The 27976-nt window shown below is 41.4% G+C and overlaps 1 protein-coding gene across 2 annotated transcripts in view; it reads left to right on the plus strand.

The window, feature by feature from the left end:
- vldlr (very low density lipoprotein receptor) overlaps positions 1–27976 on the plus strand; it is a 40734-nt gene that overhangs the window by 10648 nt on the left and 2110 nt on the right. The window contains exons 4-19 of one of the 2 annotated variants that reach the window (XM_034547314.1): positions 3930–4052; positions 6937–7145; positions 9117–9279; positions 9591–9713; positions 10609–10731; positions 12098–12217; positions 13845–13970; positions 14979–15150; positions 15954–16178; positions 16273–16391; positions 17208–17347; positions 18889–19030; positions 19662–19811; positions 24691–24750; positions 27159–27236; positions 27515–27684. In XM_034547314.1, coding sequence (XP_034403205.1) covers positions 3930–4052; positions 6937–7145; positions 9117–9279; positions 9591–9713; positions 10609–10731; positions 12098–12217; positions 13845–13970; positions 14979–15150; positions 15954–16178; positions 16273–16391; positions 17208–17347; positions 18889–19030; positions 19662–19811; positions 24691–24750; positions 27159–27236; positions 27515–27684 — 2243 coding nt within the window. The remainder of the gene's footprint in view (positions 1–3929; positions 4053–6936; positions 7146–9116; positions 9280–9590; positions 9714–10608; positions 10732–12097; positions 12218–13844; positions 13971–14978; positions 15151–15953; positions 16179–16272; positions 16392–17207; positions 17348–18888; positions 19031–19661; positions 19812–24690; positions 24751–27158; positions 27237–27514; positions 27685–27976) is intronic. The other variant, XM_034547315.1, reaches the window with a different exon arrangement.

Below are 27976 nucleotides of genomic sequence, written 5' to 3' on the forward strand. Positions count from 1 at the left end.
AGAAGTACCAAATGATGCACCTTCCTTTTTCTCGAGTGTTATGGAATATTTTCTAATATTGACCGTCTAGGTTTATTTTGAAAAGTACCCAGCAGGAGTTTAGATGTGTGAAATAGAACACGCCTTGGAAAGGAGAACAAAGATAATTCAACAAATTCTTGATCCAGACACGGAATATGAAGTAGAACCTAGAGTAGTAGAAGTAGAGCTATCAATTCCTCTGTTTGTGAAGGAAAAATTAGCTGTGTGTGTCAGCTATTTTCAGAGCAGTTATCATTGGTTTTTGCTGCAGTGTCAACACAGCAGGTTGAGTGCACAAACTTCAAAACAATGCAAAAATAAATTCTTTACCTCCTGGCAGAAAAGAAAACAACCTCCCTTGAGTTGGGGCTAATCCCTCCTGCACTCTTGGAGGGGGATCTGTGCTGCCCAAATGAGAACAGTGCAGTTTGGGGAGTTTAAGAGTTATTCAAAGCTGTTGGCTGTGTATGGTTGCCAAGACTTACCCGGGTTTTAGTGTGAGAAAGACGGAAGTAAAATGGGTACTGCGCAAAATAAGTAGCTGGTGGTTAAGCAATAGTAGTATTCTATCAATATACCAGAAGATGGATCATCCCGTATCGGAATTTATATTCTTTTAAAACCTCTGTTCTGTCATCTTGATTTGAAAGGGGTGGTTTTCACCTTTTGAGCCTGTTAATGTTTAAGAGTTGTCAAACAAGACTCCGCTGAGCACCTGCTAGGAACCATCTGACTCATAGGATCACATGATTGTTTTACTTTGGATAAAGCTTTTATTAGTTCAGCAATTGCATGACTGACTTCGCCAGCAGCATGAAGGCAATAAAATGACTTCTCCTAATACTGCAGAGAGCAAGGTTTATTGATTTTATTTACTACACACATGGCTGTCTGAGTTGGAATTGTGCATCTCGCTTGTAAATGCAACATAAAGGCTTTTATTTATTTGCTGCTTTTGCCTTTTTTATATTGCCTTTTTAAAATGGCCATGAGATATAGAACCTAAATGTCATTAAAATGCTTTTAATAGGTTAAATGGTCGGTCTAAAATGAATCCCAGTTTAAACGGACGGCAAACAACACTAGCCTTTATCAGTTTAGTCTTCTCCTGATAATCTTGTCCCTTTATTTTCCCCAATTTGTGTAGATCCCACATTTGTCTCAAAGGGCTTCACAATCTGTACACGTATGACATCCTGTCTGTGGCAAGAAAGCGCAAAGTCAGTAATGTGCATTGATGCGACAAGTTCATACAGGAGATGGAGCTTGGTGTATCCTAAGATGTCCCCCAGCAGTCTAGGCCAAGCAGCATATCAAGGGGCTGGACCAGGGCAGACCTGAGCCAACCTGAGCCAGGCCTAACTAAAGCGTTATCAAAGAGGACAGTCTTAAGTCTACTCTCCTCATTGCCCCCCGGACTGAAAGTGGAAGCTGGTTCTATAGAAGAGGAGTGTGATAACTTAAGGCTCGGGCTCCCATACTGCTTTCAAGACTCTAGGAACCACAAGTAGCTCAGCTCTCGTGGGGTAATATTGTATCCTACATTCATTTACAATAATGAAGTTGCCTGCTGAGAACGCCAATTTTTTTCTCTTTTTTTTTTTTTTTAATATAGAGGCGTAGACTGTCTAACATCCGTCTGTGCTTGTCTAGCTTAAATGTGTTTCTGCTTTCACTTGGAAGTGTGTCTGTCATCACCTTGTCCACATTGTGTGTATTTTAAGAGGTTGTGTTAAGTTCCAGCCATAGCTGCAGTGGTGTACGTGCAGTTCAACCCAGTTCAATCACTGTACTGTTTGATCAGCTGTTACACTCGGCAGCTGGGAATGGAATCTAAAGTGTCTGTGTGCAAATGTCTCCAAGCAGTTTGTGGAGTGGAGGACCCATGCTGTGGTCATGTTCACGTCAGTTGTCTTGCGTGTTAAATGAAGGATGAGAGACTCTGCTTCTGTTCACTTAGTCATTGATGGAAATGCAAACAGGACGTCGGCCCTCTCTGAACTCTAGTTTAAACCTGGGTTTTAGCTGACTATCTGTTTGTTTACACGGGCTCACACTGTTGTCTACATGTAAATCCTTTTCAGTTTATTTTGAGTGGGGAAAAAAGCTACAAAAATACCAACAGAAAAAATGTAAAATTGTAAGCGTAAATAAAATGTGACTCGATACCATGATCGTATATTAAATGCATAAATCGGCAAACCGTTCTGACATCAATTTAATTAACACTGGTTCATTGGCCTATTTTGCTAAACTAGTGCCGTGCGCGTTCGGAGCGGGCCGATTTCTTGGCTACTGCAAGTGCTGCTTTTTACGTCAGGGAAGTGTGTGTACGTTGTTATATCGAGCAGCAAAAGTGAACTGCAATGAGCCGTGGCCTGTAAAGGCCTGCTGCAGACAACCTGCTCATTCAGTCCTGAAGCACAGAGCGCTAACGCTTGCTTAATTAGAATTTATTGATACGTAATAGTTCTTGAGATGGCAAGGGACATGTACAAACAGACCAAATGAGATTTCTTGCTTTATAGTTGGATGAAAAAAAAGTCCTTGAGCTTGGTGTTAAAAATTTTTTTTTTTTTTAAAGTAACAAACTCTGGTATCACATTTGCACCATATTGAATATTTTCAAATATTGCAGCCAATTAATCATTGAATTGGCTGCATACTACGATATGCGTGACCTTAATTTCATCAAGGAGCATGTGTTTAGACTGGATATGATCAGTGGAGTGGTCCGGTTCGAGACAAGTCTGATGCAGAAAAATCGGTATGCACTGTCCTACATTGACATATTTCTGAGTCCATTCTGGTGCGTCAGCCTATTACCTGGCTGTTAACAAAACTACATCCTCATAGTCAATAATTCACGCAGCTGTAGGAACTACTTTTTTATTCACCTTCATGTAGAGCTCCATTGAGCCGCTCTTATCACCGGGCAGTCAGATTTTCTGTGCCTCGCTGCTCGTTATCTCCCTCCACAGTGCAAGATTGCAGGGATAAGAGGCAACCCAGGTCTTGAAACCAGCACTGTGGCATGAATATGTATGCTGAGATAAGTTGTTTGCTAATGATGCATGAGAGTTTAACCTCCAGGTGACTTGTATTAAAGGCCGATATGCCCCTTATCTGGAGGGAAAATACTCTTTTTAATTGACAGATATATATATATATATATATATATATATATATATATATATATAATTTTTTTTTTTTTTTTGCATTTGACTGGAGAGAAACCTAGTTGTATAATGTGATTTTTTATTTTTCTCTACCTCCACTGTTCCAGCTAAATGGATTGTGGACCAGAAGTGAGGACTTAATGTTCTCCATCACTCCTCTCTTTTTGTGACGGGTTACTCGTAGCTCAACGTCAACATTAAGCTGCCAAAAGCTGCTTTATCAACACAAAAAGTCACATATGCTGTGTCCTTGTTATGTCTTGTTTCAGGCACTGCTATCGTGGGGGAAATGCACTCCAAAGGCAACAAGTAGAGCCACTGCAGCCGTTAGAGTCCATACATGACACTACTTGAAAATGTTACTTTTTATTGATTTTCACAGTTCTGCATAAGCATCACAGTATGTATGTCAAACTATTGGATTCAGCAGTTGGTTCACCTTTGAACCGATTAGTTTTGTACTATAAACTCTGCTTAGAATAAAGTATTAAATAAAACTATGCACAGCCCTATAACCCTTGTAGTTTCACCTGGGAGATGCGTTTGTTCCACAAGCTTTTTTTATTTTTTTTGTTTAAAAAATAAACAAACTACAAAATATTCACTATTAAAAACAAATCTTTTAACTGAGAAATAAAGTCTTTCCAATCATAAACTCTGGTTTGGTCAAAACGCGTCCAGATTTGGATGTGAAAATAAGTTTTCCCCTGCTGTTCGTCTCCCCTGCAGACATGAGGACGTGTCGTGTGAACGAGTTTAGCTGCGGAGCGGGCTCCACTCAGTGTATCCCCAACTTCTGGAAATGTGATGGTGAGAAGGACTGTGACAACGGCGAGGACGAGGTCAACTGTGGTAGGTGCAAGCACACATTACGCAGGAGAGATATTGGTTCACGAGTCTCACCATTTTAAAATGTTTGTGTATATATCGTGTGTGAACGGCAGGCAGCATGTCTTTCCCACTTAATGTGTTGGTTCTTCAGAGGACAGGGAGGCCATGCTGAACCTTCTCCCATGGTCCAACCTTCAATTGAGAGCATCTAAATGTCCTTTGGTTTTGTTACTGTAGTCAAGGCAATCTTCCAAGTTAATTACCAGGCATGCTGCTGTCAAATGACATGATGGTAATTGCAGTCTGAAAGCTAATGATTTCCCATGTTACAGTAAGGTTATTTCACTTAGTTTATATCCATCTAGCTTTGATTATCTGGTTGATCCGAAACAACCAGTGGAGCTTGTGCCTGGTTACCATTATTTACAGCCTGCTGTGGCTTGTTGGTTTGTCCAGATCATGTCATGCATTTCGATAAGCACTTTAAGGCAGAGGCATGTAATGACCTACAATGTGGTCAAGTGACACGTGACCTTGAGCTGACACGGATTGCCTGAATGCACCTTTTTAAAATAATGAATCTGCCTATTGGCACCCTTAATATTGAGATGAGGGCTTCAAAAATGCTATTCTGCAATTGAAGCAAAACAATGCTACACAATTATAGTTGCTGCATCTGAACTCTGATGCCATCTTTGTTCCAAAAATGTTAGTCACTATAGTGCGAGGCCTCTGGATTTGTATGCAGAAACAGAACTCAACTTCTCTGTAGCACATTATTCACTTAATTAATTTCATATTAAATCATTCTAGGCTCCAGCTATAGTCTCTTACGGCTGACCTTCGGTCTGATTTAATATTGTCGAAGGGACCGATAAAAACACAAGACTGGTGTGGCTTGGAGTGCAATGATGTATAGGTGATCCAAGTACTACTTCAGCACTGAAGCTGTTTCATGGATGTGTGTATCAATTACTTCTCATCCTCCAGCTGTTTATCCTAAACACTGCAGCATAAACACACTGACAGCCTTTTGCGCAGAGCACGGAGCTCTGCCTGGACAAACTGTAAACTAAAATAATTGGATGTGACAGGAAACTCTACAGCAGCCTATAGCATGCTGTTAAATTGTCTCCATCCATCCAATTGCTTAGCAAGGCAGTCCAGCAACATTTATCCAGCGCCTTCCTTCAGATGAGGAATATGAATTTCAAAATAAGGAAAAATGGTTGCTGCACATAGAATTTAAAACAAAAGTCGATTTTACTTGGCAGTTCAGTAACTTTGGATAGAAATTTCTGCTGACGATGGAAGATGTTAATTACTTCAATGAATATGACCTTCCATCTGTTGGCATAAGGAGTTGTAGATGGTATCAGAGTCATTACTACTTATATTGTTAGCATCTTTTCTGGCTGAAGACGCTCATCTGTGTAATCGGCTGCTTTTGGTATGGGGAGACATTTATCTGGTCTCAAATATGACGTATGATCATTACTCGTACAGTGCAGCAATAAGGCTTTGTTCACCTGAAGCATGGGCATTTCAAAAATGACCCCTGCAGAGTTTTGGATAGCTCTTTTTGCAAGAGTGGGTCTTCGTATCATTTAATGTTGTGTACAAGGATGCAGATGGACGTGGGGTCCTGCCAATGGTTTAACACTGTTCCATTAACAAGATATGCTTCAATGCCCCAGAAAAAATGGAGACTAAGCAAACTGATAACAAATTAACATGGATGCAAGCAATACTAGATTTTAAAATGCAACAGTCTTTTGATGACTAACAATTAATGTAAATGTACAAGAAGGCTTTTCAAAAAGCTGCTATGCTGCTATAACGGCCTCAACTTTTCACTTTCTGAAGCAGAGATTTCTTCTTCAGCCTCAAGGGCATTATTGAGGTCAGTCACTGATGTTGGTTGATGAAGCCTGGCCATACAAATGGGTTTGGCTGGTGTTCAGGTTGGGGCTCTCTGCAGAGCATTCGGGTTTTCCTGCACCAAACTGGGAAATCCCTTTTTTTTATTTATTTATTTTTTATAAAGCCGGATATGTGCAAAGGGTTTTGTAATGAAACAAAAGGGTCAAACTCGAGCTAGGAAGCACCCCATTATCTAAATTCCTAAACCACGGTGAACTGCCTCAGACAGTATTCCTTCTCTCCCAATATTTACAGTTGGCACTGTTCAGGCAGAAGTTGTCCTGGCATCTGCCAAACTTGTAAACAGGCTTCACCATCCAACCGAAGTACACTTTGCATTACTCAACCTTGCAATTATGCATGTTTATCGAGAGCTTGTCTGTGCAAACGCATGACATGAAGCTTGTGACTTTGCGAGGCCTACCGCCTCACAGCTACTAAAAGCACTTGTTTTTCAAATTTCTGCTTGTGTTGATTTGCTAAAACTGACTTGATGATAAATTGCATCCTATCACTGCAGCACACGACCCGTTCTACTGCAAATATTTTTCAATGAAGATCGCATGAGTCAGTGGAACCCACATACTTTTGACCACACAGCGTTTCTAATCTTATGTCCCCTTATTATTGCAGCAGGAAACGCCTTATTTTTATAGTGGACCTGTGTATGGGTTGTATTCTAGGACATGTACGAAACCAGGGGGCCAGTGGAAGGCGTGTGCTGTAGCTGCATGCAGCCTCAAACCTGGTCATCGTAGCAAGAGTTCAGTTTTTTTTTTTAAATGACTTTCCAAATGGAAGGAAAGTCGACTAACTTGTGATGTAAAATATGGAAATTGTAACCTGTTTACAAGATGAATAGGATTTTTGGGAAATTGCTGATTTAGTCAGATAAGCAATCAGACTGACCTTGAGCTTGCTGTAAAAAAAAAAAAAAGGTTTTAACTCTCATTCGCCTCCTGTCCCCCTCAACTGCCTCCAGGCAACATCACCTGTGCTCCAAATGAGTTCACGTGCGCCAGCGGCCGCTGCATCTCCCGCAACTTTGTGTGTAACGGCGAGGACGACTGTGGCGACGGCTCTGATGAGGTGGAGTGTGCGCCGTCCTCCTGCGGTCCCAGTGAGTTCCAGTGTGGAAACTCATCGTGCATCCCCGCCAGCTGGGTGTGTGACGACGACGTTGACTGCCAGGTAAGGGGATACATGATGGAAAAGCCACACATACACACACATTCTGGAAATGGATTTACATGCTGTTGGCAACGTTATTAAGGTAGATCACGTTCTTTCACCAGAGGACCCCTTTTATTTCAGTGATGTCATTATTGGCCGCAGATTTGGACTGCAAATGTCTGAGAAGCCTGATTGGCTGACAATAATCACTGATGCACTAGAGTGGCATGACAAGATGTGGGAGCGGATGTCTGGCTCTGCCAGCCTAATTTCTTCTAACTGGTCTTTTTCAGGACCTTTTCAGGGTCTGACAGCAAAAACACTTTCTTCCAATTTCAATCCTGGACTCAAGACTACTGCAAGAGCAATATGTTGTCATGTTCTGCTCAAGGTGTACTTTAAGGTGCTGGCTCAAGTTGTCTTTGCAGAGCAATGTATTATGAATTGCATGTTCGTTCAATTCCTAAGTCTGGCTCTAACTTTCCTCGCTCTAAATTTTAACCTGGGGCGACTAGTGTGGCAGAGGGAGAGCAGGGGCATCTGGCACAACGTTCACCCCCTGGCAAGGTGCATGGCTCAGGGAAAACAGTTTGACAGCCATCTCTGGTGACCTTCGGGTTATCAACCAAACAAAAATGTTTTTGTGTGAGACTAAGACTATTGCTCTGGCTATTGGCTTTAGCAACGCTCTCTGAAAGAGAGCTTAAACTACAACTTGACTGGCTGGCATGCAACTGTAAGGCGCTAATTCTAGTGAGTTTTATTTACAGCATTTGAAATCATTTTCTATCTACGGACAAAACATAGAAAGCAATATGCAGCGTAAAATCCCAAAAGTCATTTACATTGTCAAAGATAAAGACTTTATGTAGAAATCATAAAATTGTAGTTAATGTATTAACATATCCTTTTGGCATTCCCTCGGTTTAAAAAACAAACTGTGCAGCACGATATCCCTGGGCCCTCACATTACACACATACTGGTTCTGCTAGTTTAATGTTCACAACGCATGTGGTTATTGACCTGCCCACACAGTCACTGACTTCGACACTCCCATCACTTTTTCACACACGGCAGAAGTTCCAGAGTCTGCAATTTACCTTAATTGGCTGTGTGGTTATCACTGACTGCCTCGCAGGAAAATGAAAGAGAAATAAAACTGACATGCTCACACCCACAACTATTTAATACGCTGTGTTTAATGTGAAGGTTATTGTTTGCTCTCTTGCACCCAGCCAGTCCTGAGTCAGTGTTATGTAGATTCAGACGCAATCTCGCACAAATTAATCTGCTGAGTCAGTGACTATGAGATCATAGTGTGAGAAACTCATCCTGCTGCTCCCCTTAATCCCATTCCATCTGATCCCCCAGATCACCCATCAAACAACTTGGGTGAACCACATTGTTTGGATTCTCTGTTAATGAAGTTGGTGCTTGCGTTCGGTAAATCTAATTGTGAAGTCGTTGAATAACATCCTTGAAGGTGCATAATACGTGATGACAGGCAACCAAAATGCCTCCAATCAACGTGGTTGCTGACCTTGCGGCCAGTTGGTCGAGACGGGGTTATCGGCTGCAACAGCCGAATGAAAGTGTGGCGTAAAGGAGCTAACCAGGAGGGCACTCATGAACAATTGGTGGTTTGTTGCTAAATCAATGCTCTGAATCCTTTTCAACAACGTGGTGATTTTTGTTCTATTTTATATTCCTTTGTCAGGATAACATTTAGCATGGTGGCCCCTTGTAGAGGTTAGGGAAACACTGAGTCTAGCAAGTGGAGTTGGGCCGAGGAAAATAAAATTAATACAAAATAAATTCAAACCGGTTTGATATTAAGCCAAAGATTGGGCCGGTGCATGACATTTCTGTTAAAGGGCTAAAGCACATGAGGGCAAACTACAAAATCATTAAAATGATATTCTTTAAAATAACCTAGTTTTTTTTTTTTAGGCTAAATCTGATCAAATAGTTTTTGCTTTCACTTGCAGGATCAGTCGGATGAATCTCCGTCTCGTTGCGGCCGTCACCCGACGCCGCCAGCCAAGTGTTCATCCAGTGAGATGCAGTGCCACTCAGGAGAGTGTATTCACAAGAAGTGGAGGTGTGATGGAGACCCCGACTGCAAGGACAGCAGCGACGAAGCAAACTGTCGTATGTACCGACCAGCTGTCGCACTTAAAATCAGGCATTTCAGGTCATAACCACTTAAATTGTTACCACGGCAGCTTGATTCAGCGTTGGTATGTGTTGATCTGCCTTTCAGGAATTTAAATTTTACAGATAAATGAATGAGTTGTTTGTGTAAGATAAGCTTAATTGACATTAAAAAAAAGAGGAATTAAATTCGGTATAAGTTTGACTTTATTGATAAATGTCTACGTTACAATGGTTGTTTGATGCATGATTAGAATTAACAAATTGATTATGCACTACTTTTCATGTGTAACTTGTATCCTTGGCAGCTGTACGCACTTGTGGACCGGATCAGTTCAAATGTGATGACGGAAACTGTATCCTGGGCAGCAGGCAGTGTAACGGCCTCAGAGACTGCGCCGATGGATCAGACGAAGTCAGCTGCAAAAACAGTATGTGCTGTGTGTGTGTGTGTGTGGCTAGGCTATGCAAATTACTTATTTCTAGTTTGACATGTAGGGCAGAGTTGGTAAAAATGTCAGTTAACCAAGATGATGCAGAATCGAGCTTTCTAAAAAATATATTTGGATGCTCTATACGTACTACCTCGGATTGTCTTGAGGTTCAGAAGCTGAGTGTTTAGTGTACTGAAGAAGCTGCAAACATGCAAGTTTAAAAAAAGACATCACAATCCTCCTCTGCTTTTGTACCTGAGCACAAGCCGAGTGTCGGTTCAGTGTTATCTGAAAGGCTTTTTTTAACAATACAAAGATGTGTATTTGTGCTCCAAAAGAAAATGTACCAAAAAACACCCGTTTCCATGAGTGCATTTGTTCTTGCTCCAGGAGCATAAATCTTTGCAACAAACTTGTAACTCTTTAAAGTCGTTTTTTCAAAGATCCTCACTCAAACGCTGAGATTACATGTTGGTGAGGCTCAAAACATAATGGTGTTCTAACTTAAAGTATCTTGATTTCTTTCACAGTCTAGCCTGGAAATAGTTTGCTGTCTCTCTTGCTAAAGTTCAGATTGGAGTTAAAGATATGGAGGTTTTTAATGAAACATTTTTGGGAATGCAGTTCAAAAGCGAACAACTTTTGAGTTTGATGAGAAGATTATGCGCTCATGTCTTTTGTAGCAAGTACAGCAATAGATCTGTAGGGAGCTTAGCTTAGCATAAAGCCTGGAGGCAAAAGGAAACCTCGTCTTGGCTCTATAAAAAGACAGGAGAGCAACTGTTAAAGGAGTTATATCCTGATGTACAGTGATGGAATGTAGAATATTTAAAATGTTGCATGTAAGCATTTACTCCCCTTTTTACTTGTGAAACTCTTTATCTCTCCACAGTGACTCAGTGTATCGGACCAGAGAAGTTCAAGTGTCGCAGCGGGGAGTGTATCGAGATGAGCAAAGTGTGCAACAAGGCCCGAGACTGTCCTGACTGGAGCGACGAACCCATCAAGGAATGCAGTGAGTAAACGATTACAAAAAATAATAAAAGCACAAATCTAGGTAATGCTTGTATGAAGCCAGAAACACTAGAATGTGCTTGAAGATCCAAGAGATTCCTCGGTTCTGTGAAAAATGTATCTCCTTCAATCTGCTCTTGACGAACTCTAATTATTGTGCGTCGGCATCGGAGAATGCTGTTGCCAGATGGATTATGTTTTCGGGTTGTCAGTGTCTCATTAACGCAATATCTCAGGACGGATCTTCCTCAAATCTGGCACAAACATCATTTGAACGCAAGGATGAACTGATCAGACTTATAGTGGTCAAAGGTCACTGTGACCTCAACACGGTTTTGGCCATAACTTGAACAGACATTGATGTGAACTGCAACTTGAGAGGCATAGAAACACGATTATTAGAATATTTTCACAACCTTCCCAACTGAGTGGTAGAACAAATGTAGATTGAGCGCCATGTTTAATTTTTGTATATTTGTGTTAGTCTGTGTAACTGTGAAATAATGGTATTGTACTTGAGCTGTGATCAACCCACAATGCATTTGTCTACTGTAATCTGCAAATGTCACTTCTTTAAAAAAAAAAAAAAAAAAATCTTGTACTGCTTCCCCAGTTGGCATCTCCAAATGTCAGCAACATGAAACGGTTTGAACTACAAATATTTGAGGTTGAGTTTCCAGAATGCAGATTGAACCAAAGCGAGGAATGAAGACGGGCCACTGGAGAACACAACTTGCTTTTCAGTTGGTTCAAATGTTCTTTTCTGAGTCCAGGAAAGTGTCCGTAACTGAAAGAAGGGAGTTTCATTTTGGCAAACGGGGTAAACCTACATGATGATCTCTGTTGCACATTGATTTATGCTCATACAGTGTGGATTTTTATATAAAATCCCGCCTCGTGCAGCTTTAATGCGTCCTTCATTTCAGCGTGCGAGAACGAATAGGAATTCTAAATAATTCTCTTTCATGGTTCAAAGAACTCGGCCAACAGTTATGCTTTCCACTATCGGAATACTAAACTACTCTAGATCATACTGCAGCTCAGAGAAAAAGATTGGCATATTGTTAAACTATCAAAGTATAATGTATATGCATATTAATGTCATGGTTAAAGTATGCATATTGGACCATACCGCCACATCCTTCAACATCAGTTTGAAGCCACACTTTGATCGTATTGTCGCTCGCTCTCGTTTCCTGTCTAATCTGTCAATGCCTGAATGTAACCAAAAATCTGCATTTGTAAAATGTTATAACTGTTAAATGACCTGAGTGTGATTGGATTACTAATCTAGATATCTCCAGTTTGTCTCTTGCTTTGACAACTGTCTTTTAGCTATGACGAAGCCCCGTTTCCTTGTGTTTCAGATCTAAACGAGTGTCTCCTGAACAACGGCGGCTGCTCTCACATCTGCAAAGACATGGTGATCAGCTTTGAGTGTGACTGCACACCCGGACTTCAGCTCATAGACTACAAGACCTGTGGAGGTAGGGGACCTATACATTGTCTAACTGACTAATGGGGACAATACATTTTTTGAATTGGTCCAGTATTGAGGGAGAACTCTGTAGACAGCAGCTGCTAAACGGGCTGTAACGTAATTGTTCAAGGCAACTCCTCGGCGTCAATGCTCGTCCACTAAGTCCTTGTTTTTGCCACTGCCGGGCTCTGATTATTGTGTCTGAAAACATGATGGAAAGCAAAAAAAAACATCAAAGCCTTCTCTGATGTTGCTGAAGCAGCATGTGTTCAGAGCTGACCCCACCAGACACGTCAACCCTGTTTACACTTTGTTTTAAAAGAAGTCTCGGTCGATCAGAGCACAAGTGGACAGCTCGGCATTCAAATGTAATGTCTTGGACACATTTGACAAAGGTTGTAATGTTAGTGCATCCTGATGCGTCCCCGACAAGGACTTAATAAGAAATTCCGTAATGATTCCTCCTTCTCAACTATAGTTGGTTTTCAAATTGCATTAACTTTGTCCACGACACACTCGTACTTTATCTCAATTTATCAAGTCATACTTCCCTGACTGCTCAGTTGCATATGAAATAACTTGGACTTTGGTAATTGATCAACTAATAGCGTTGTTGAAGTGTGTTTAGATCAATTCAGTAGTTTATTTGCTAGGTTTGTTTGTTTACAGGTTGACAATTTTTATTTTATTCTAGGCATGTGATTTAGTCAACCCAGTTTAGTCGGCTTCGTTCTTAATGTTTACGTTCAAATTCTAAATATATTTGAATAATTTTCTATTTCTTTTGTTTAAAACCAGTGTTTCTGAATGGTTGAGATAATGATGCACTTAAATTATACAATGTGTATAATTTCCATGGAAATGGAAATGTTTGTCATGCGATCCAAAAAGGGTATAGGGGCAAGGTAGATGTAAAGTAGATCAGACAAAACTGTTGACTCTAAACATCACAAGCACTCAAAATCACAACGTCCTTGTCGGGTTATCGTCCTGACTTTATTGAAAATGGACTGGAGACGGACAGATTATATATATTTTTTGTCTTGTTTGAAATCACAAATCCAGGCTGGGTCAGACATACTGGTGTTGTGTCTTCAATAATGTACATGTTGTGCACTTCTGGCCTCAAATGTGACTTGTGTCATCTGTTTGTTTTTTTTAAGTCCATATCCTCTGTTATAGAGGCACTTATCTGACAGTTTTGTTGTTGAGCCAATCTTGGCCTCAAGCACTGCTTTGGATATTAGGGAATGTGTATAATCCCATCTGGAATGAATCCCACTGGTTGCACAGGCGCTTAATCTACTCCCAGGTATAAACTAACCTCTTAAACCCCTGAAAAACATGTGGATATTTACTTTTAATTCTGAGAGCAGCTTGTTGCTAAAGAGCGTTCTGGGGTAACTGCAATTATAGTTGGGTAGAATTGTCACTTTTTCTGGCCCAAGTTAATCAGCTCGCAATATCATGCAAAGGGAATCATGGGGATGCTTCAGAAAAGTGTTCAATAGTTTTCCTTGTGCAAATGTCTATTGCTAAAATGTAAGCGTTCAGCAGACTTGCTTATTGAACATGTCAGATACTAGCTGTATTGCCTGTTTTCTCCTCATCGCTTCGTCCCTCTCTGTTTGCAGACATTAATGAGTGTCTGAATCCCGGCATTTGCAGTCAGATCTGTATCAACCTGAAGGGCGGATACAAGTGCGAATGCCACAACGGCTACCAGATGGATCCGACCACCGGAGTCTGCAAGGCTGTCGGTGAGTCAGCAGCTGAGAATACAAACTGCCTGAAATATGAGATGCACACTGAAGTATTGCACCAATTGTTAAGTGCCTTTTATTTGTTCTGTTTTGGAGATACAATGCTTGCTGTTGCATTGTAATGGGTTATACTGGAGTATTTTGTCCACCCATTTATCAATGTAGATGGATGACATATAACATGATTTGGACCTGGGCTGTTGTATTGGACTGCTTTGAATTATAACTCTTTAATAATGCTTTGGATAACACACAAATAATACAGTGTGTTGGTTAAAATGTGGATAAGTATTTCTTGCATAAACAAAATTGTCATATTAAAGAATTATTTGAGTAACAGAAATGTGCAACTCATAAATTGGTTTGGTAGAAATAATGTTGACCACCTGATTAAGAACCACTGCATCATACACAAATAAGTCAGTATTTAAGCTAATTAAAGTAGTTTAAATCTTAAAAGCAGCTTTGAAAATGTGGGCGAGTACATGAAATGAACCTCAAACAACCTCAAGTGATTATCATTAAATGATAAATAAATAAAAAAACTCATCAAAGACGAGTTGTCCTGCTGCTGGAGATGTAGCTGTCGTCCTCTCGTCTAGTGATCACATGCTGTTTGGTCACTCCTTCAGTAAAAGGACCATTGTGTTGCCTGTTGACAAAGACCACCACTGTCCTTCCAAATGATTTGTCATACAATCCTATTAACTCTTATAATACAATCACTAATTTGAATAACATGTTTTTACTCAAATGATATCCTGGTTATAAGTTGCCAACAGATTGGTAAGAGCTGTTCTCCGTTCAAACAGATTTTGGATAATGTGAAAGAGCGCCCACGCATTTAACAACATTATTTAAAAACAATTGAGTCCACTGAAGACCTTTCAATCAGAGATTCATGTCTAAAAGTTGCATCAGTGAAACGGAGCAACCAGAGTTACATTTTGAAGATGGGTTAACCTTCTCTTTCTCTCCATTTAACCTCGTCCTCCCTGCCCTCAGGTAAGGAGCCCTGCCTGATCTTTACTAACCGACGTGACATCCGTCGTCTGGGTCTGGAGAGGAAGGAGTACACGCAGATTGTGGAGCAACAGAGGAACACGGTGGCTCTGGATGCAGACTTTAATCGGCATATGCTCTTCTGGGCTGACCTGGGCCAGAAGGCCATGTATAGGTAGAGTGTACTGACTCACACTAGCAGCATGTGAAAGAACCCGAGAAAGCACAAATAAGTTTCACGGTCACGTCTGATTTTACAGTTCAATCTGCCGATCTCTGTCGCATCAGGTTTGTTAAGGTGGTTTTCTGACATGATAGAAACATGGTGGCATGAAGGCAGTGAAACATGTATAAGTGTCAGTAGTAGCAGTCAGTCGCCTGCTGTTTCCACTAAATGTGACTTTTTTAAAGGCTTTTTTTTTCTCCTTGTCTTTACTTGGAGTTCAGACTGAAATGTATCCACAGCCTTTGGGATGGTTCACTGACGTTTAGTACACATGCTCGTGGTCACCACAGCATGAATCCAATGAACCACGCCTGCAGCATCATTGACTTTGGTCTACTGGCGTCACCATGAGGTTGACACAAAAATATAGAAATAAAACGATGGTACAGACTACCATGACATTTGGTACAGATATCTGGTCCCCAGGGGATGAACCCTAGTGGCTTTGGTGATCCCCAGACTCATCAGGTGCCGTCATCAGGTCAACGTTTTTAATTTGCCAAATGCCTACAATACTAATGATATTCCCATCAGCCTCAGCTGTACTTTTATGTTTAGCGCTGATTAGCAAATATCACCGTGCTAACGAAGATCCTGAACCACAGCAGGTACTAGCCAAGTTGGATATGTCAGACTTGACTTTTTGAGACGAGGTAGAGACTTGCCCCACATTGTTTTGTGGAAAATAAATGAAGAGGAATTCCAACTAATGTGGCCATGTTTTGATTCAACTGAACGTTTTCCCCTCGCAGCACTGTGCTGGACAAACGAGGAGACGTCGGCATCCACAAGAAAGTGATCGACAACGTCCAGACTCCCGTTGGAATCGCCGTGGACTGGATCTATAAAAACTTGTACTGGTCTGATCTCGGCACCAAAACCATTTCTGTAGCCAACTTCAACGGAACCAAGCAGAAAGTGCTCTTCAACAAAGGCCTCAAAGAACCGGCATCCATCGCTGTGGATCCGCTGTCTGGGTGGGTGAAAAAGTTTGTGATTATCTTGTGAAAACCTTTTTAACTTTAACCAATGCTGTAAATGTACTACTTGCTGTGTGTGTTGGCACTGTAGGTTTCTGTACTGGTCCGACTGGGGCCAACCAGCCAAGATTGAAAAATCTGGTATGAACGGAGTGGACAGACAGGTTTTGGTGGCGACGGACATCCAGTGGCCTAATGGCATCACCTTGGGTGAGGAACGCACACGCAAACCAATGACTCATCCACATGTATGCTTATACATCGCACCACTTCACTGCTGTTCCAACAAAACAGGAACTTTGAACCTAATACTTTATTAAACAGCAGCCATAGTTCATCTCATTCCTTCCTATTGTAGCTGCTTTTTCAGCTAGTTTATACACTTCTCTTGTTCCCAGTTAGACTGCAACTAATGTTTGGACTCCTTGGCATTTTAAATTGTATCTGCTCCTTTTAATTTAGTTACCTTTTTTTAATTTCAACTGCCACTTCAATTAATTGTAGTGCTTATCTTTCAGTGATTAAAATTAATAATAATGCATTTAATTTATATAGTGCTTTTCGTGATACTCAGACACTTCACATAACATAATTATAAAATGAAGTCCTAAACTATTACGCTTCAACTTCAGTATTTCAATTGTATCCATACCATCCAACATCACAATGCTCTCCTTTGGTGGTCTCTTTTTCTCCCTCTTCGTGAGGAAAAGCCATTGATTTTGTCCTTAATGAAATGTTGTATTGATTATTTCCTCTTATCTCTACCTGCCATCCCTCTATTCTTTCATTCCTTGTTCTCATTTCCTGTCGACACACTTGTATTCAATGTTTATTTGGTCTTCTCCCTTGTGTCACTCCTTTCTTTCTTCGCGTAATTATTCTCTTAATGTCTTTCTGCCCTGTCGTCTTGCCACTCCCCTGTTTCCCCATTTACAATCTACCCTTCTGTTATTTCTTCACTCCATCTTTCATATCTTGCCTTCTCTGACGCTCGTTTCTTTTTACACTTCATCTTCCTCACAGATCTGATCAAAGGCAGGTTGTACTGGGTTGACTCGAAGCTTCATATGCTCTGCAGCGTTGACCTGAATGGAGACAACAGGAAGAAAGTACTCCAGTCTTCGGAATACCTGGCTCATCCCTTTGCTCTCACTGTATTCGAGGTATTGCTGCTGTTAGTCTCTTTTACACAGGACCTTCATATGTGCAAAGGTCCCTCTTCAAATTCCTGAATCAGGGCTGTGCAAACAGTGAAGCGTGTCTTGAATTATTTTTCCGTTTTTGTGCAGAAACGCAACAGACGAGAGCATTGATTCCCAAACATTTTCTCTCCAGCTGCCCCATTTCCTTGAATTAAACCGAACTGACAGTTCAAAGTGATATAAAAGCTTCTAATGGAGTAGACGAGTCGTGCGGCGCCACTTCTAGAAAACTGAAGACGCGATCAGGCTAAATGCATTGCTACATCAATCTGTGATTTACCATCAAAGGGCCAGAGGCACGGCCAAGGCAATGTGGTTCTTTCATTGTTACATTGTCGGTTTCTACAGTAGAAGGTGGTACTTAAGGACATTTGGTTGAGTTTGCCAGCTTTCTCGCTACAGCTGCCCTTGTGTGCATAGTGATAAGTCATGGAGGCACACTTGTTCACTTTACAGTTGATCTTCACCATTTGTATGAGCCAAGACCAAAAACACCAACACTTTGGGGATGCAGCTGCACTATCTGAAAACTATAATAGCCTAATGTTAAGGACAGTCACACCAACAATGATATCTGCTGGTTAAAACCTGGCTTTTCACATATCAATAGTGTCTTTCATATCTTTCTAAATCATGGACATGTGGCTTATCGCTGTCTCTCTCGCCTCCACCCACTCATAAAACTGCTCCCTCAGTCGTGCTCAGACAGCTGCCACATTTATTCACATGCAGGCACATGTGCTTATGGTACAGCTCCAGTCTGAACACTGTAGTGCACACTTAACATTAAATAACTAAACCGTGTTCAGTGACACTATAGTTATAGCTCTACTAAAACCATATTTTGCTTCCTTAATTCAGCTAATGGAAATGTCATCCAACTTCTAATCACTCACTTTTTGCAGCATAAACATGAGCATGAAAGACACTTCAAAATTGCCACCTAAATCATATTTTGATTGGCATGTCTCTCCAAGGTGCAGGAATGGCCGAATCTGATGTAGAGTCCCTCTAGCCCCTTTTGAGCTCACTATTTATGCGCTACAATCCCGCACTCCATTTGAAGGAAAATCAGCCAAACATAATAAGCAAACATCAGGTAAAGGGGATTTTTAAAAAGACAACTTTCTCAAATCCGGGCGCAACTCTTGCTTGTCAACTTTGGATTCCATATTTTGTGTTCGGCAGGCACCAGATTGTGAACCCCTGTGACAGTTCGCACGAATGCACAAACTGTTACAGCCTTAGTATTTACATTGGTTTGCATCACGATTACGTCAAACGACTCAGTTACCACAGCAACAATACATTAGTTTGTTAAACCAATTGGTATCGATGGCTATTCAAAGCCAAAAGAAGTTTAACAATGGCTGTCTGTTTCCTTTTTGATGAATTCCATTGTAGTAGAATGCCTTCTGAGGGATCCTATATAAACCTTTCCAGCTCTGTAGTTATTAGCTATGAAATGGAAAATGTGTTTTCTCTTCCTGTCCTCTCCCCAGGATCGAGTCTTCTGGACAGATGGAGAAAATAAAGCCATCTACGGAGCAAACAAGTTCACGGGCTCCGACGTGGTGACGCTGGCCAGCAACCTGAATGACCCCCAGGACATCATCGTGTACCACGAGCTGATCCAGCTGTCTGGTAAGACCCTGCTGGGAGTGGAACGAGTAGAGAGGCAGAGGGGGAAAGGATGGACATGAATGATTGAGTTGGACAATTGTATTATTGGAGAGCTGCAGGCTCGGTGACACCAGAGCAACTTCAAATTCAGAGCTTTTCAGATGCTCTTTTTTTCCCGCTAGCTGCTGCTGTGATTTAATGACGAGAAAGTGAATCAGAAATTAATAATTACCCATGACGCAGGTACAGTAAGCGTTTTTGTCCAAATCATGCAGCCGTGATTGACACTAGCCACTGATTTATGGAAGGAGGGAACCAGTAGGTTTTTGCTTTTTGGTAAAACGGTCTTGTGCGCTTACTTGCTATCACACGGTCATCACGTTAAAAGTCCAATATTTATTTGGTTATGGATGTAAATGTTCAAACTTTCCATTTTTCTGAGCAAAAGACTCATTTTGTTTTTGGGCCTGCACATGTGTGACAAACGTAGGAGCTCTTCTGCTACATTTATCATACAGGCATGCAAAATATTCACCAACTCCAGCACTGGCTTAATCATGTGCGTTGAAGGACTTCTGTCCTACAACTTGATTGCAGATTTTCTATTATATACTTTTCAAAAATAATCAGCGCTGTTAACCCTTGTGTGCAGGCACTAACTGGTGTGTAGAGAAAGCTGAAAACGGAGGCTGTAGCTACATGTGTCTGCCTGCACCGCAAATCAACAAACACTCCCCCAGATACACCTGTGTGTGTCCAGAGGGACAGGAGCTGGCTGCTGACGGCCATCGCTGCAAACCTGGTGAGTCACAGCTGCGAAAAAATGTTTAATCCAAGTCATGTTTTACACCTGAACCAGGACCACAGCGATGCAACATGCAAGCTACAATTTGCAACATTGGATTATACCTTCTGGCAATCATTTAGTCATATTTCTATAATCAAACCAAATGCCATACTTGTGATCTATGCATGACCATCTAAGGGCTTGCAAATGTATTGCCAATTTGCGAGCAATCATTTGTCAAACGTGACGCTTGCCAGTAGTGGTGAGAAAGAGGAAACTCATTCATCCAACTGTAGATCTGAAAAAATGTGCATTTTTACAGGGGAAATATTTTTCGTTAAATTGTTGAGTTCATATTGTAGATGAACGATATAATTTAACATGACTACAATGCAGAGTATGAAATGGATGAGCTGCAAATGATTGTAACAATGACCAACAATCTGACCGTCTTTAATTTGTTTTTTGATGCCTTTAAGACTGTGTGGATCACATCATGGGAAAGTTGATTGTATGTCTGGGTAGAACAAACCGGATAAACCTGTAGCTGCTCCACGTGCTAATTATTTAAATTACTGTACACGCACTGTGCATTCCTCTCTGCTTCGTCTCCCCTTACACTGTGCTGCTTGTCTTAAATGTGCCACATATACAATTTAAAAACAAAAGGCAAAGGGGCTGGGCTTCATGGTGGATCTCATCCCCCAAAACACAGTAATTTGTAAGAAAAGGAATTAATTGACTCTAATTCTTTGGGTTGAACTTGCTTTGATGCAACAAAGGAGATTTATTCTCACTCCCCTTTTTCCTCTGTTTTCGATCCTCTGAAGCATGTTTCTCTGAGTGTTCCCTCTGCGAGTGTAGTCTTTATCTGTATCTATGCCAGCCACAAACCCAGCTGTCTGTTAGTAGTCTGACAGCTGAACAGAAGCAATTGTTGTGATCCAGTTTTTCAGTGTCTTTTTGGCAAGTCTCGACACCGTCCTTGTTCACATCTCGGCTGCAGCTCCGTCTCCTCGAGTCTTGTTTTGGAAGGTTAAGAGTTCCCCATAGGTGATGCTCCTTCCAGTCATTCCTGGACTTGTTCAGCACTGTCCTCTGGTTAATTTAGTCCTAGCCTGATCTACCGTCCATTCTCCTGGACTCATGAGTGAGATGTGACTCTAAACAGCCGGTTGAACAGGGCATTCGAAAACCATGGAAGTTCTTCTGCTGCAATAAAAGCCTCCACTGTTGTGGGAAGGCTTTCCACAAGATGTTGTAACTTGACTGCAGGGCTTTGTTCTCTGTAGCGAGCCTGGCTCAGTCAGTGTTCCCGTTCATACCAAACGTGTTTGGTGATTGAGGTCTTGCCGGAAAGTCAAGATCTCACACACCATTTCTTTAATATTAAATGGTTGTCCCCTTTTAACCTTAGTGCTCAAGTTCGTTGTTTTCTCTGACAGTCAGTTGTTTGATCATTACTTTCCATGTTGCGTTCAATATGATAAAACTGGCGTTTATAAAATATATAATCTTGAACTGTAGCCTGGCCCTCCATCGGTCTCTTTTTCTTTGCTGTGAAAAGGTTGCTGGGAAACGTTGCTCTCTCCCTGATCTACTCTAGGTGTTTTAGTCTTTAACCGCCCAGCTCCTTGCTGCCCCCCAAAGATTAGCCTTTTCATACTGAAGCAGCGTCTGATAGGAACCTGATGGCTGGATTCAGTGCACATACACTCCTAATTGGACTCAACTGCAGAGCGAGACACTAGCGTCGACAAAGTACTGCAACATCTCCCTGGAAACTGTCCCTGAGTGAGTCTGCCTAGTTAGCCCGTTCAGTTCTTTAAGACTTCTCCTCTTTACTTTCTTCCAAGTGAGAACTGAGACTCCGTTTTCAGACTTTCTTGACAGTTTGTGCAGCCTGTCTGCGTCTTTTTCTGCACCAATCTACCTCAAATGTTTCTCAGATTAATTTTGTATATTGGTGAAATGAGTAAAAATGTTTGGGTGTTTCTTTAATAAAATCATTTTGAACATGCGGAGGAAATTTAGACATTACTTAGCCCCGTCTTTTTAGAAAGACTAAGTGCAGACCTTGTGTCCTGAATTATAAAGCTTGACTGATTTTTGTCCGGATTGTTACGATTCAAATAAAAGAGGTGGCACACTGTTCAAATCAATGCTAGTCTTGTACATGGCTCACTAGTAACAACTGATTTCTGTGTTTTATTTGACTTGGAGACCAGCGTTTGAAAGATTTGAGTTTATTTGGGAAGCTTTAACTACAGGGTGCAAATGTATCATGACTCAGTCTGGATGGCCACAATTACAGGAAAATCTACTAGAATTTTCCTTCAAACCCTAAAAGGCATTACTAGCTTAAGAATCAACAACTTATTGCAGTGGCATTTCTTTCAATATATTTTGTTTATTTTAGCATAGGGCCCTTCAAATATGGTAACAATTACACATACTTAAGACTCTCTCCCCTCGAAGACGTTTTGTGGTGTTTGTGCTTGATTGTCTGTCGGGTTTCAGACGCCGTTTGACGAGCACGTCAGTTGAAGCAAACAGACACTCGTACCACTATTGCATGTATTTGACCACAACAGACCCATTTGTAAGATTCAAAATGTATATAATTGGGAATGGAGGTATGTAACCAAAATCCGGTACCGTAGGGAGAACCTAACGCTCTGCAGCAGGCTTTACAGCCTGCCTGGTCTACAGAAGTGTAATGGTCTCTTTGTCATGAAGTCCCTGCAGCTTGACTCGCCTCCTTGTGGGCTGTTTGGGAATCTGGAACTGCCTCCAGGCTTTTTACGGCTGCTGTGATAACTGGGTACCACCCGGACCGTGTGCTTTCCTGCTTTTTTCTTTTTTTTTTTTCTCTGCAGGAATAAAGACACTTACACACTCTGCGCTATTTTATATAGCTTGTGAGAGCATGCATTCAGCTCCTAGGGTACGTTTCTGAGCAGGTTTCATGCAAACTCCTTTTTATCCAAGACTCTCCGTCTTGAGAGAGTTTGGGCACTTCAAGTTTTCATGCATGCTCGGGTTGTCTCGTCAGCGTCTTTGTGTGCATGCGCGTGTTTCTACAGCTGTGTTGACAGTCTGTTCTGGTACAGTTTGAATGTGCAAATAGAATATTGTGGAAGGGGTTAAAGAGGGATGCCTGTCACTGGATAAATGCTCCTCCAGCTTGCTCCTAGTTGGGCTGTAGCCAAAAGTCTCTGCGCTCTTTATACCACCAGCTGACATATTTATCCCATTTCACAGCCGTTGAAGCTGAAGAGAGTAGGAACTGTAGAGCATTGTGCGGTTGCAGCTTTGGCCGCCTCCAATCTCGTTAGTGAAGAAGGTAAAAAAGCAATGCTCTTCACTTCAGGGGTTGAACCTGAGCCTACCATTGCTTTAAATAATCGCCTTTGAAGGCAACTGGAGATCTTTCCTTCAGGCTGAACAAACTCGGGATAAAAAGTTTCTTTGAATCACCCACTTAATTTTTTTTTAAACCTCCAGCAGTCTCTAATGACTTGTTTCCTTTCAATATTTCACAGCAAAGACCTTTAGCCAGTCAAAGGCAGAAAAAATAACCTTTGTCTGCATCTTGATTCCCTTTTTTTTATTTCTTGGAGCAAGACTAGCACAATAAACTGACACTTTTGAGATGTTTCACTGGGTTGTACACTTAAAAGTGTCTACGTAGGTTGTGTGAACGGGGTAAAATAAAGATCAAACCACTCCTACTCTGATTGTCGTTGTCAGTTTCTGCAGTAGCTGATGCACACTGAGGATCGTATCCCAGCTGACATTGACCCTGGACTAGTCGCCAGTCATTTACAAGGCTGACTACAACGGACACAATTACACCAGTCGCTGATTAACCACACTTGCAAGCGTTTGGACTGTGGGCAAGCCTGAGAATCCAGAGGAAACCCACATTGTTGAAAACATGTTTGCCCTTTTTAGTCTAGGGCTGCGACAAGTTATCAAACAAGTTTTTTTATTTTATTTTTACAATTTCCCAGAGCCCAAGTTGGCATTTTATATTGCCCTTTTTTTTCCCCCAACCAACATACCCAGAGTATTGATAAAAGGAACCTAAATATAGCAAATTTCAAGGGGAACTCCGCTAATGTACTACACAACGTGTTTTGGGAAGCACTGATGCACATGTGAGTGAATAAGGTTGTATTGAGCACTTTGACGGCAGCTTTCAAACGGGAAGAGTCTTTATTTCCGTTGCTCAGCTTACTGATGACTTGTTTCATTACTAGTTTAGTGTCTTGTAGCTGAAGGCTTTGGAAACTGTGCTTACTGTTGTATTGTTTGGCAGTAAGACTGATGCATTATTTCCAACTCCTACACAGGAGACCTAACGGCCCTGTGAGTTTTACAGTAAGCACAGCAACACACCGCTGCTTCTGCAATCAAGGCTGCATTGATTCGCGTATAAGGGTTTTATTGTTGCTGCAGCTGCCTGTCGTGATTGTGGCGGTGCTGATGGAGACGCTGTGATCAATAGTTTACTGTGCAATGTGTCTTTAGACCCGTTAATTTCCTTCTGAATGTAGTCCGCTCCCTTTTCCAGCTTTTTTTGTCTGCTTGATTAACTGCAGGCAAAATCCTAAGTATTGTCTGTCGATGTAAAGCTGCTTTCGTTTGTGCGCGTTGTCGATGGCGTTATGAATGTAGGTCTTGTGTCTTTGCTTGGTGATGGCTGCTCTCTCAACAAAAAATGAATCCTGCTTTCATCTATCAAGCGTTTATTTACTACTTTAGTCCCCTGAGATCTGGTCTATTTTCAAAGGCCTACTTTGCCCGTGTGTGTACGATTTGAAAATGGGGCAACTTCTGTAGCCTGTTTAGCTGTCAAAAGCATGACTCTTGGCTCTCTCTGTGACAGAACATTCTACCAAAGGTCCCTCAAAGGATGATGGGAAAGCTTCGGTACAGCCACCACCAGGTAAAACCGTCTGCTGCCGGCCTCTGACTCGCTTTTAAAGCATGTTGGGCGTTGTTAAAAAAATGAAATAAGTTACTCTTCTCCCTCACTGTGGATGCAGGTGCTGTTTTTCTATTTTATTTGTTAATCTGGACATCTGTCCTTTTAAATTGTTTTTGCTGCAGCTTTAGTTTCTGTGCATTTAGTCTTTCTTGGCCATGTCTATTCTTGAATCAGCCATACTGCCAAAATTGAAGTCCTGTCTGCTGTCCTGTATAGAAATGTTTAATATTCTGGGTTGAACATCTTTTTTTTTCTTTAGCATATCCATAATTGCTTCGCTCTGTGCTTTGGTGTTTGTTGGCCGGTTATGACGCACGTTCAGATGTGTTTAGATCAGCAATTGAATTCTATTCCAACTCTCCTCTGGTCTATGGTTCAGACCTGAAAGTTGTGATCATAACAAGTCTATAGTGAGTAGTAAAGTCACTTTGCTTCATCCTTTTGACGCACTGTGGCTGAAGTCCTTGCTGGTGTGCTGGACTATACTCATGGTTTTTTCTCACTGCAAAAATGTGTCATGTATTGCTTTCTACACATTTCTCTTTGGATTGTATCACAATTCATGTGTAATCTATTCAAAGATCAAATTAACACAGGCTTTGTGTATCACACTGACGAAACTCTGCTGGGGAAATGTTTGTTCCTCATGATGTTGTGATGTGAGACCAGAATCTATTCCGGGAGGATGCTCCTACTTAACGATTTTATTTTTTGTTCATGGCATTCTGGTACATTTGGATGTAATCTAATTGCTGTTAGTCTTGGGTCAAATTTGAGGCTTTGACTTGAGCTGTATGTAGATTTAGCCTGCGTGCTTGGTCCTGTAAACACTTAAAAATGTGTTTTGTAAACCTGTGCTAGGACGTGTTTCCTCTCCTAATCCTCTGAAAAGGCAGTTGGTTACAAGACCTATTCCTAATCGGCAACACAAGGGGGGCTGAGTTCTTATTTCTAATTCTTCTCATGACTTAATTCAGTCAGTTTGACTTATTTTGTTGTGTTTAGGCCATATTGGTAGTAAAAATCCTTCTGCTCACTTGCACATGCAACACTATAGACATCGTTGGATGCATCTGCAGTGTGACGTGTTCTCATCATTGTTGCTGTAGAAAGCTGCTGAGGAAGATATTTTCATTTGGCATCAAACTGTGCCAGAGAATGTTTGTCTGAAAGTACAGCCCAGTAGCGGAGCACCACCTAGTGGACGACACTGGGAAGTACAACAAACAACCAAAACCAAGTTCCACTATGGTTCTAGTTAAATTAATGTGTTTGAGGTAACTGGGTTGTAAGAGATGCGTACAATGACACAAAAGAAAATCACTGATTTCATATTTCTGGGGAACACAAAATAAACTCGCAGACTTCCATGAGTAAAAAAAAAAAAAAGTTGCGAGTTGCAGACCTTGGTTAGTATAGGGTCTACACATAAATAACTAAAGGTACTAAAACATTGAAATTAAAATGGATTATTAGCCGACTTCTTGTCAAATGACAAAAGATTAAAAAAAGATCTTCTGTGCCTTGGAGCTCCTTTGTTAAAACTGAGTCACTGGTGAACTGGGTGAAATGTTCCTTTTTTCTTTTTTTTAATACTATGAATGCAGCATTATTCGACTCAATCCCACGTACATCGTCCTGCTACTGGAAAAACTACAAAGTTTAATTTCTTTCAAGGCCTTTGTAATTTCCTGTGAGCTGTTTTGTAAAGATTTAGAGTTTTTTTTTATTTTTTATTTTTGCAGCAGGAGCTAATGGGCCGATTGCCACAGTTTGGATCGGTTGCCAATAAGTAAAACCAAAGCTTAATTTTTTTTTTTTTCCCCAACGCATTCAAATGTTTTAGTTGGCGTGTCGATTACATCACTAAGACATTTGGCAGCAGAGCAGACCGACTGGCAGGAAGAACATGAGTTAACAGACCCTGTTTTTGGTCTTTGTCCTGAAGTCTTTCAGCAGAGCTGTTTGCCAGTCATGTCACTCACTCGTCGCTGACACAAACACTCAGGCTGGATCATGTTCACCCAGCGGAAGAATAAATGAAATCAGTTTTCGCCAGAATTTTTTCTTTTTCTTTTTAAACCAAATTTTTAATCAAAAGAGGGCATTTGAATATCCTTTGGACCCGTGATCGCGGTCATTGTGGCCCCGTTTGCCCAGTATCTCAATGAGGACTCCTTCCCTTGAGGAGTTTTAGATCAGCTCTTTCTAGTAATGAACGCACACACATCTGACATGGTATGCGTCAGTCTAACTTCTGACTAAACCTTTCTTTTAAAGATGTCCTTTAACTGAACAGGTGTCCTGAACGTGTGTATTAGGTTTAAAGTGTTGACCTGTGCTTTTGTTTTTGTCTTTTGTCTCAGAGGCAAACGTGAGCACGTCGATCCAGGTCAACTCCACAGCCAGAGGGTCTGCTGCTGCCTGGGCCATCCTACCAGTCTGTGCGTACAACACACACTTTCACAAATATGCACACACACTGAAGACTTTTGTATTTATTGAAACAAACCAGGTACCCTGTCATGTAAGGGCTGTCGTCGAATACTGTGAAAGCTTGAAATGCCGTTACAGTAATGGAATGAGACCTCATCTGCCAAGCAATTTACTACAGGAAAGGCTACATGCAAACATCTGGCTACACATGTGGGTACCATCAGCCCTGATGCTGAATATTATGGATTATCTGACGGCGGTTGTGTCCCCTTGTCCCTCTGCTCAGTGCTGCTGGTGATGGCTGCGGGTGGCGGCTACCTGATGTGGCGAAACTGGCAGCTAAAGAACCAGAAGAGCATGAACTTTGACAACCCCGTCTACCTGAAGACCACAGAAGAAGACCTCAACATCGACATCACCCGGCACGGCGCCAACGTAGGGCACACCTACCCTGCGGTGAGTAAAAGGCCTCTTTTGAAAAGGCCTCTGAGCACAGATCGTCAAGGTTGAGTAGGGTCGGCAAACAGTTGTTCATCTCCCCACCAGTTGCAGCACTTTTTAAAGAGCCCTGTGCCCTGAAATCACGACGAGCCCTCTTGTATGATAAAAGGTTACCCCTCAGGAAAAGATGAGCATAGCATAAAATCCCCAGAAAGATTTCCTGTAGAGATCAAAGGGGAATCCCTGACAACATCCTAAGTATTCGCCCTTAGCTACTTGAGCAATCCATAAGCTAGAAGGTCCTTAG

Source organism: Cyclopterus lumpus, chromosome 12, assembly GCF_009769545.1.
Source record: "Cyclopterus lumpus isolate fCycLum1 chromosome 12, fCycLum1.pri, whole genome shotgun sequence".
In the NCBI taxonomy this organism is placed as follows: domain Eukaryota; kingdom Metazoa; phylum Chordata; class Actinopteri; order Perciformes; family Cyclopteridae; genus Cyclopterus; species Cyclopterus lumpus.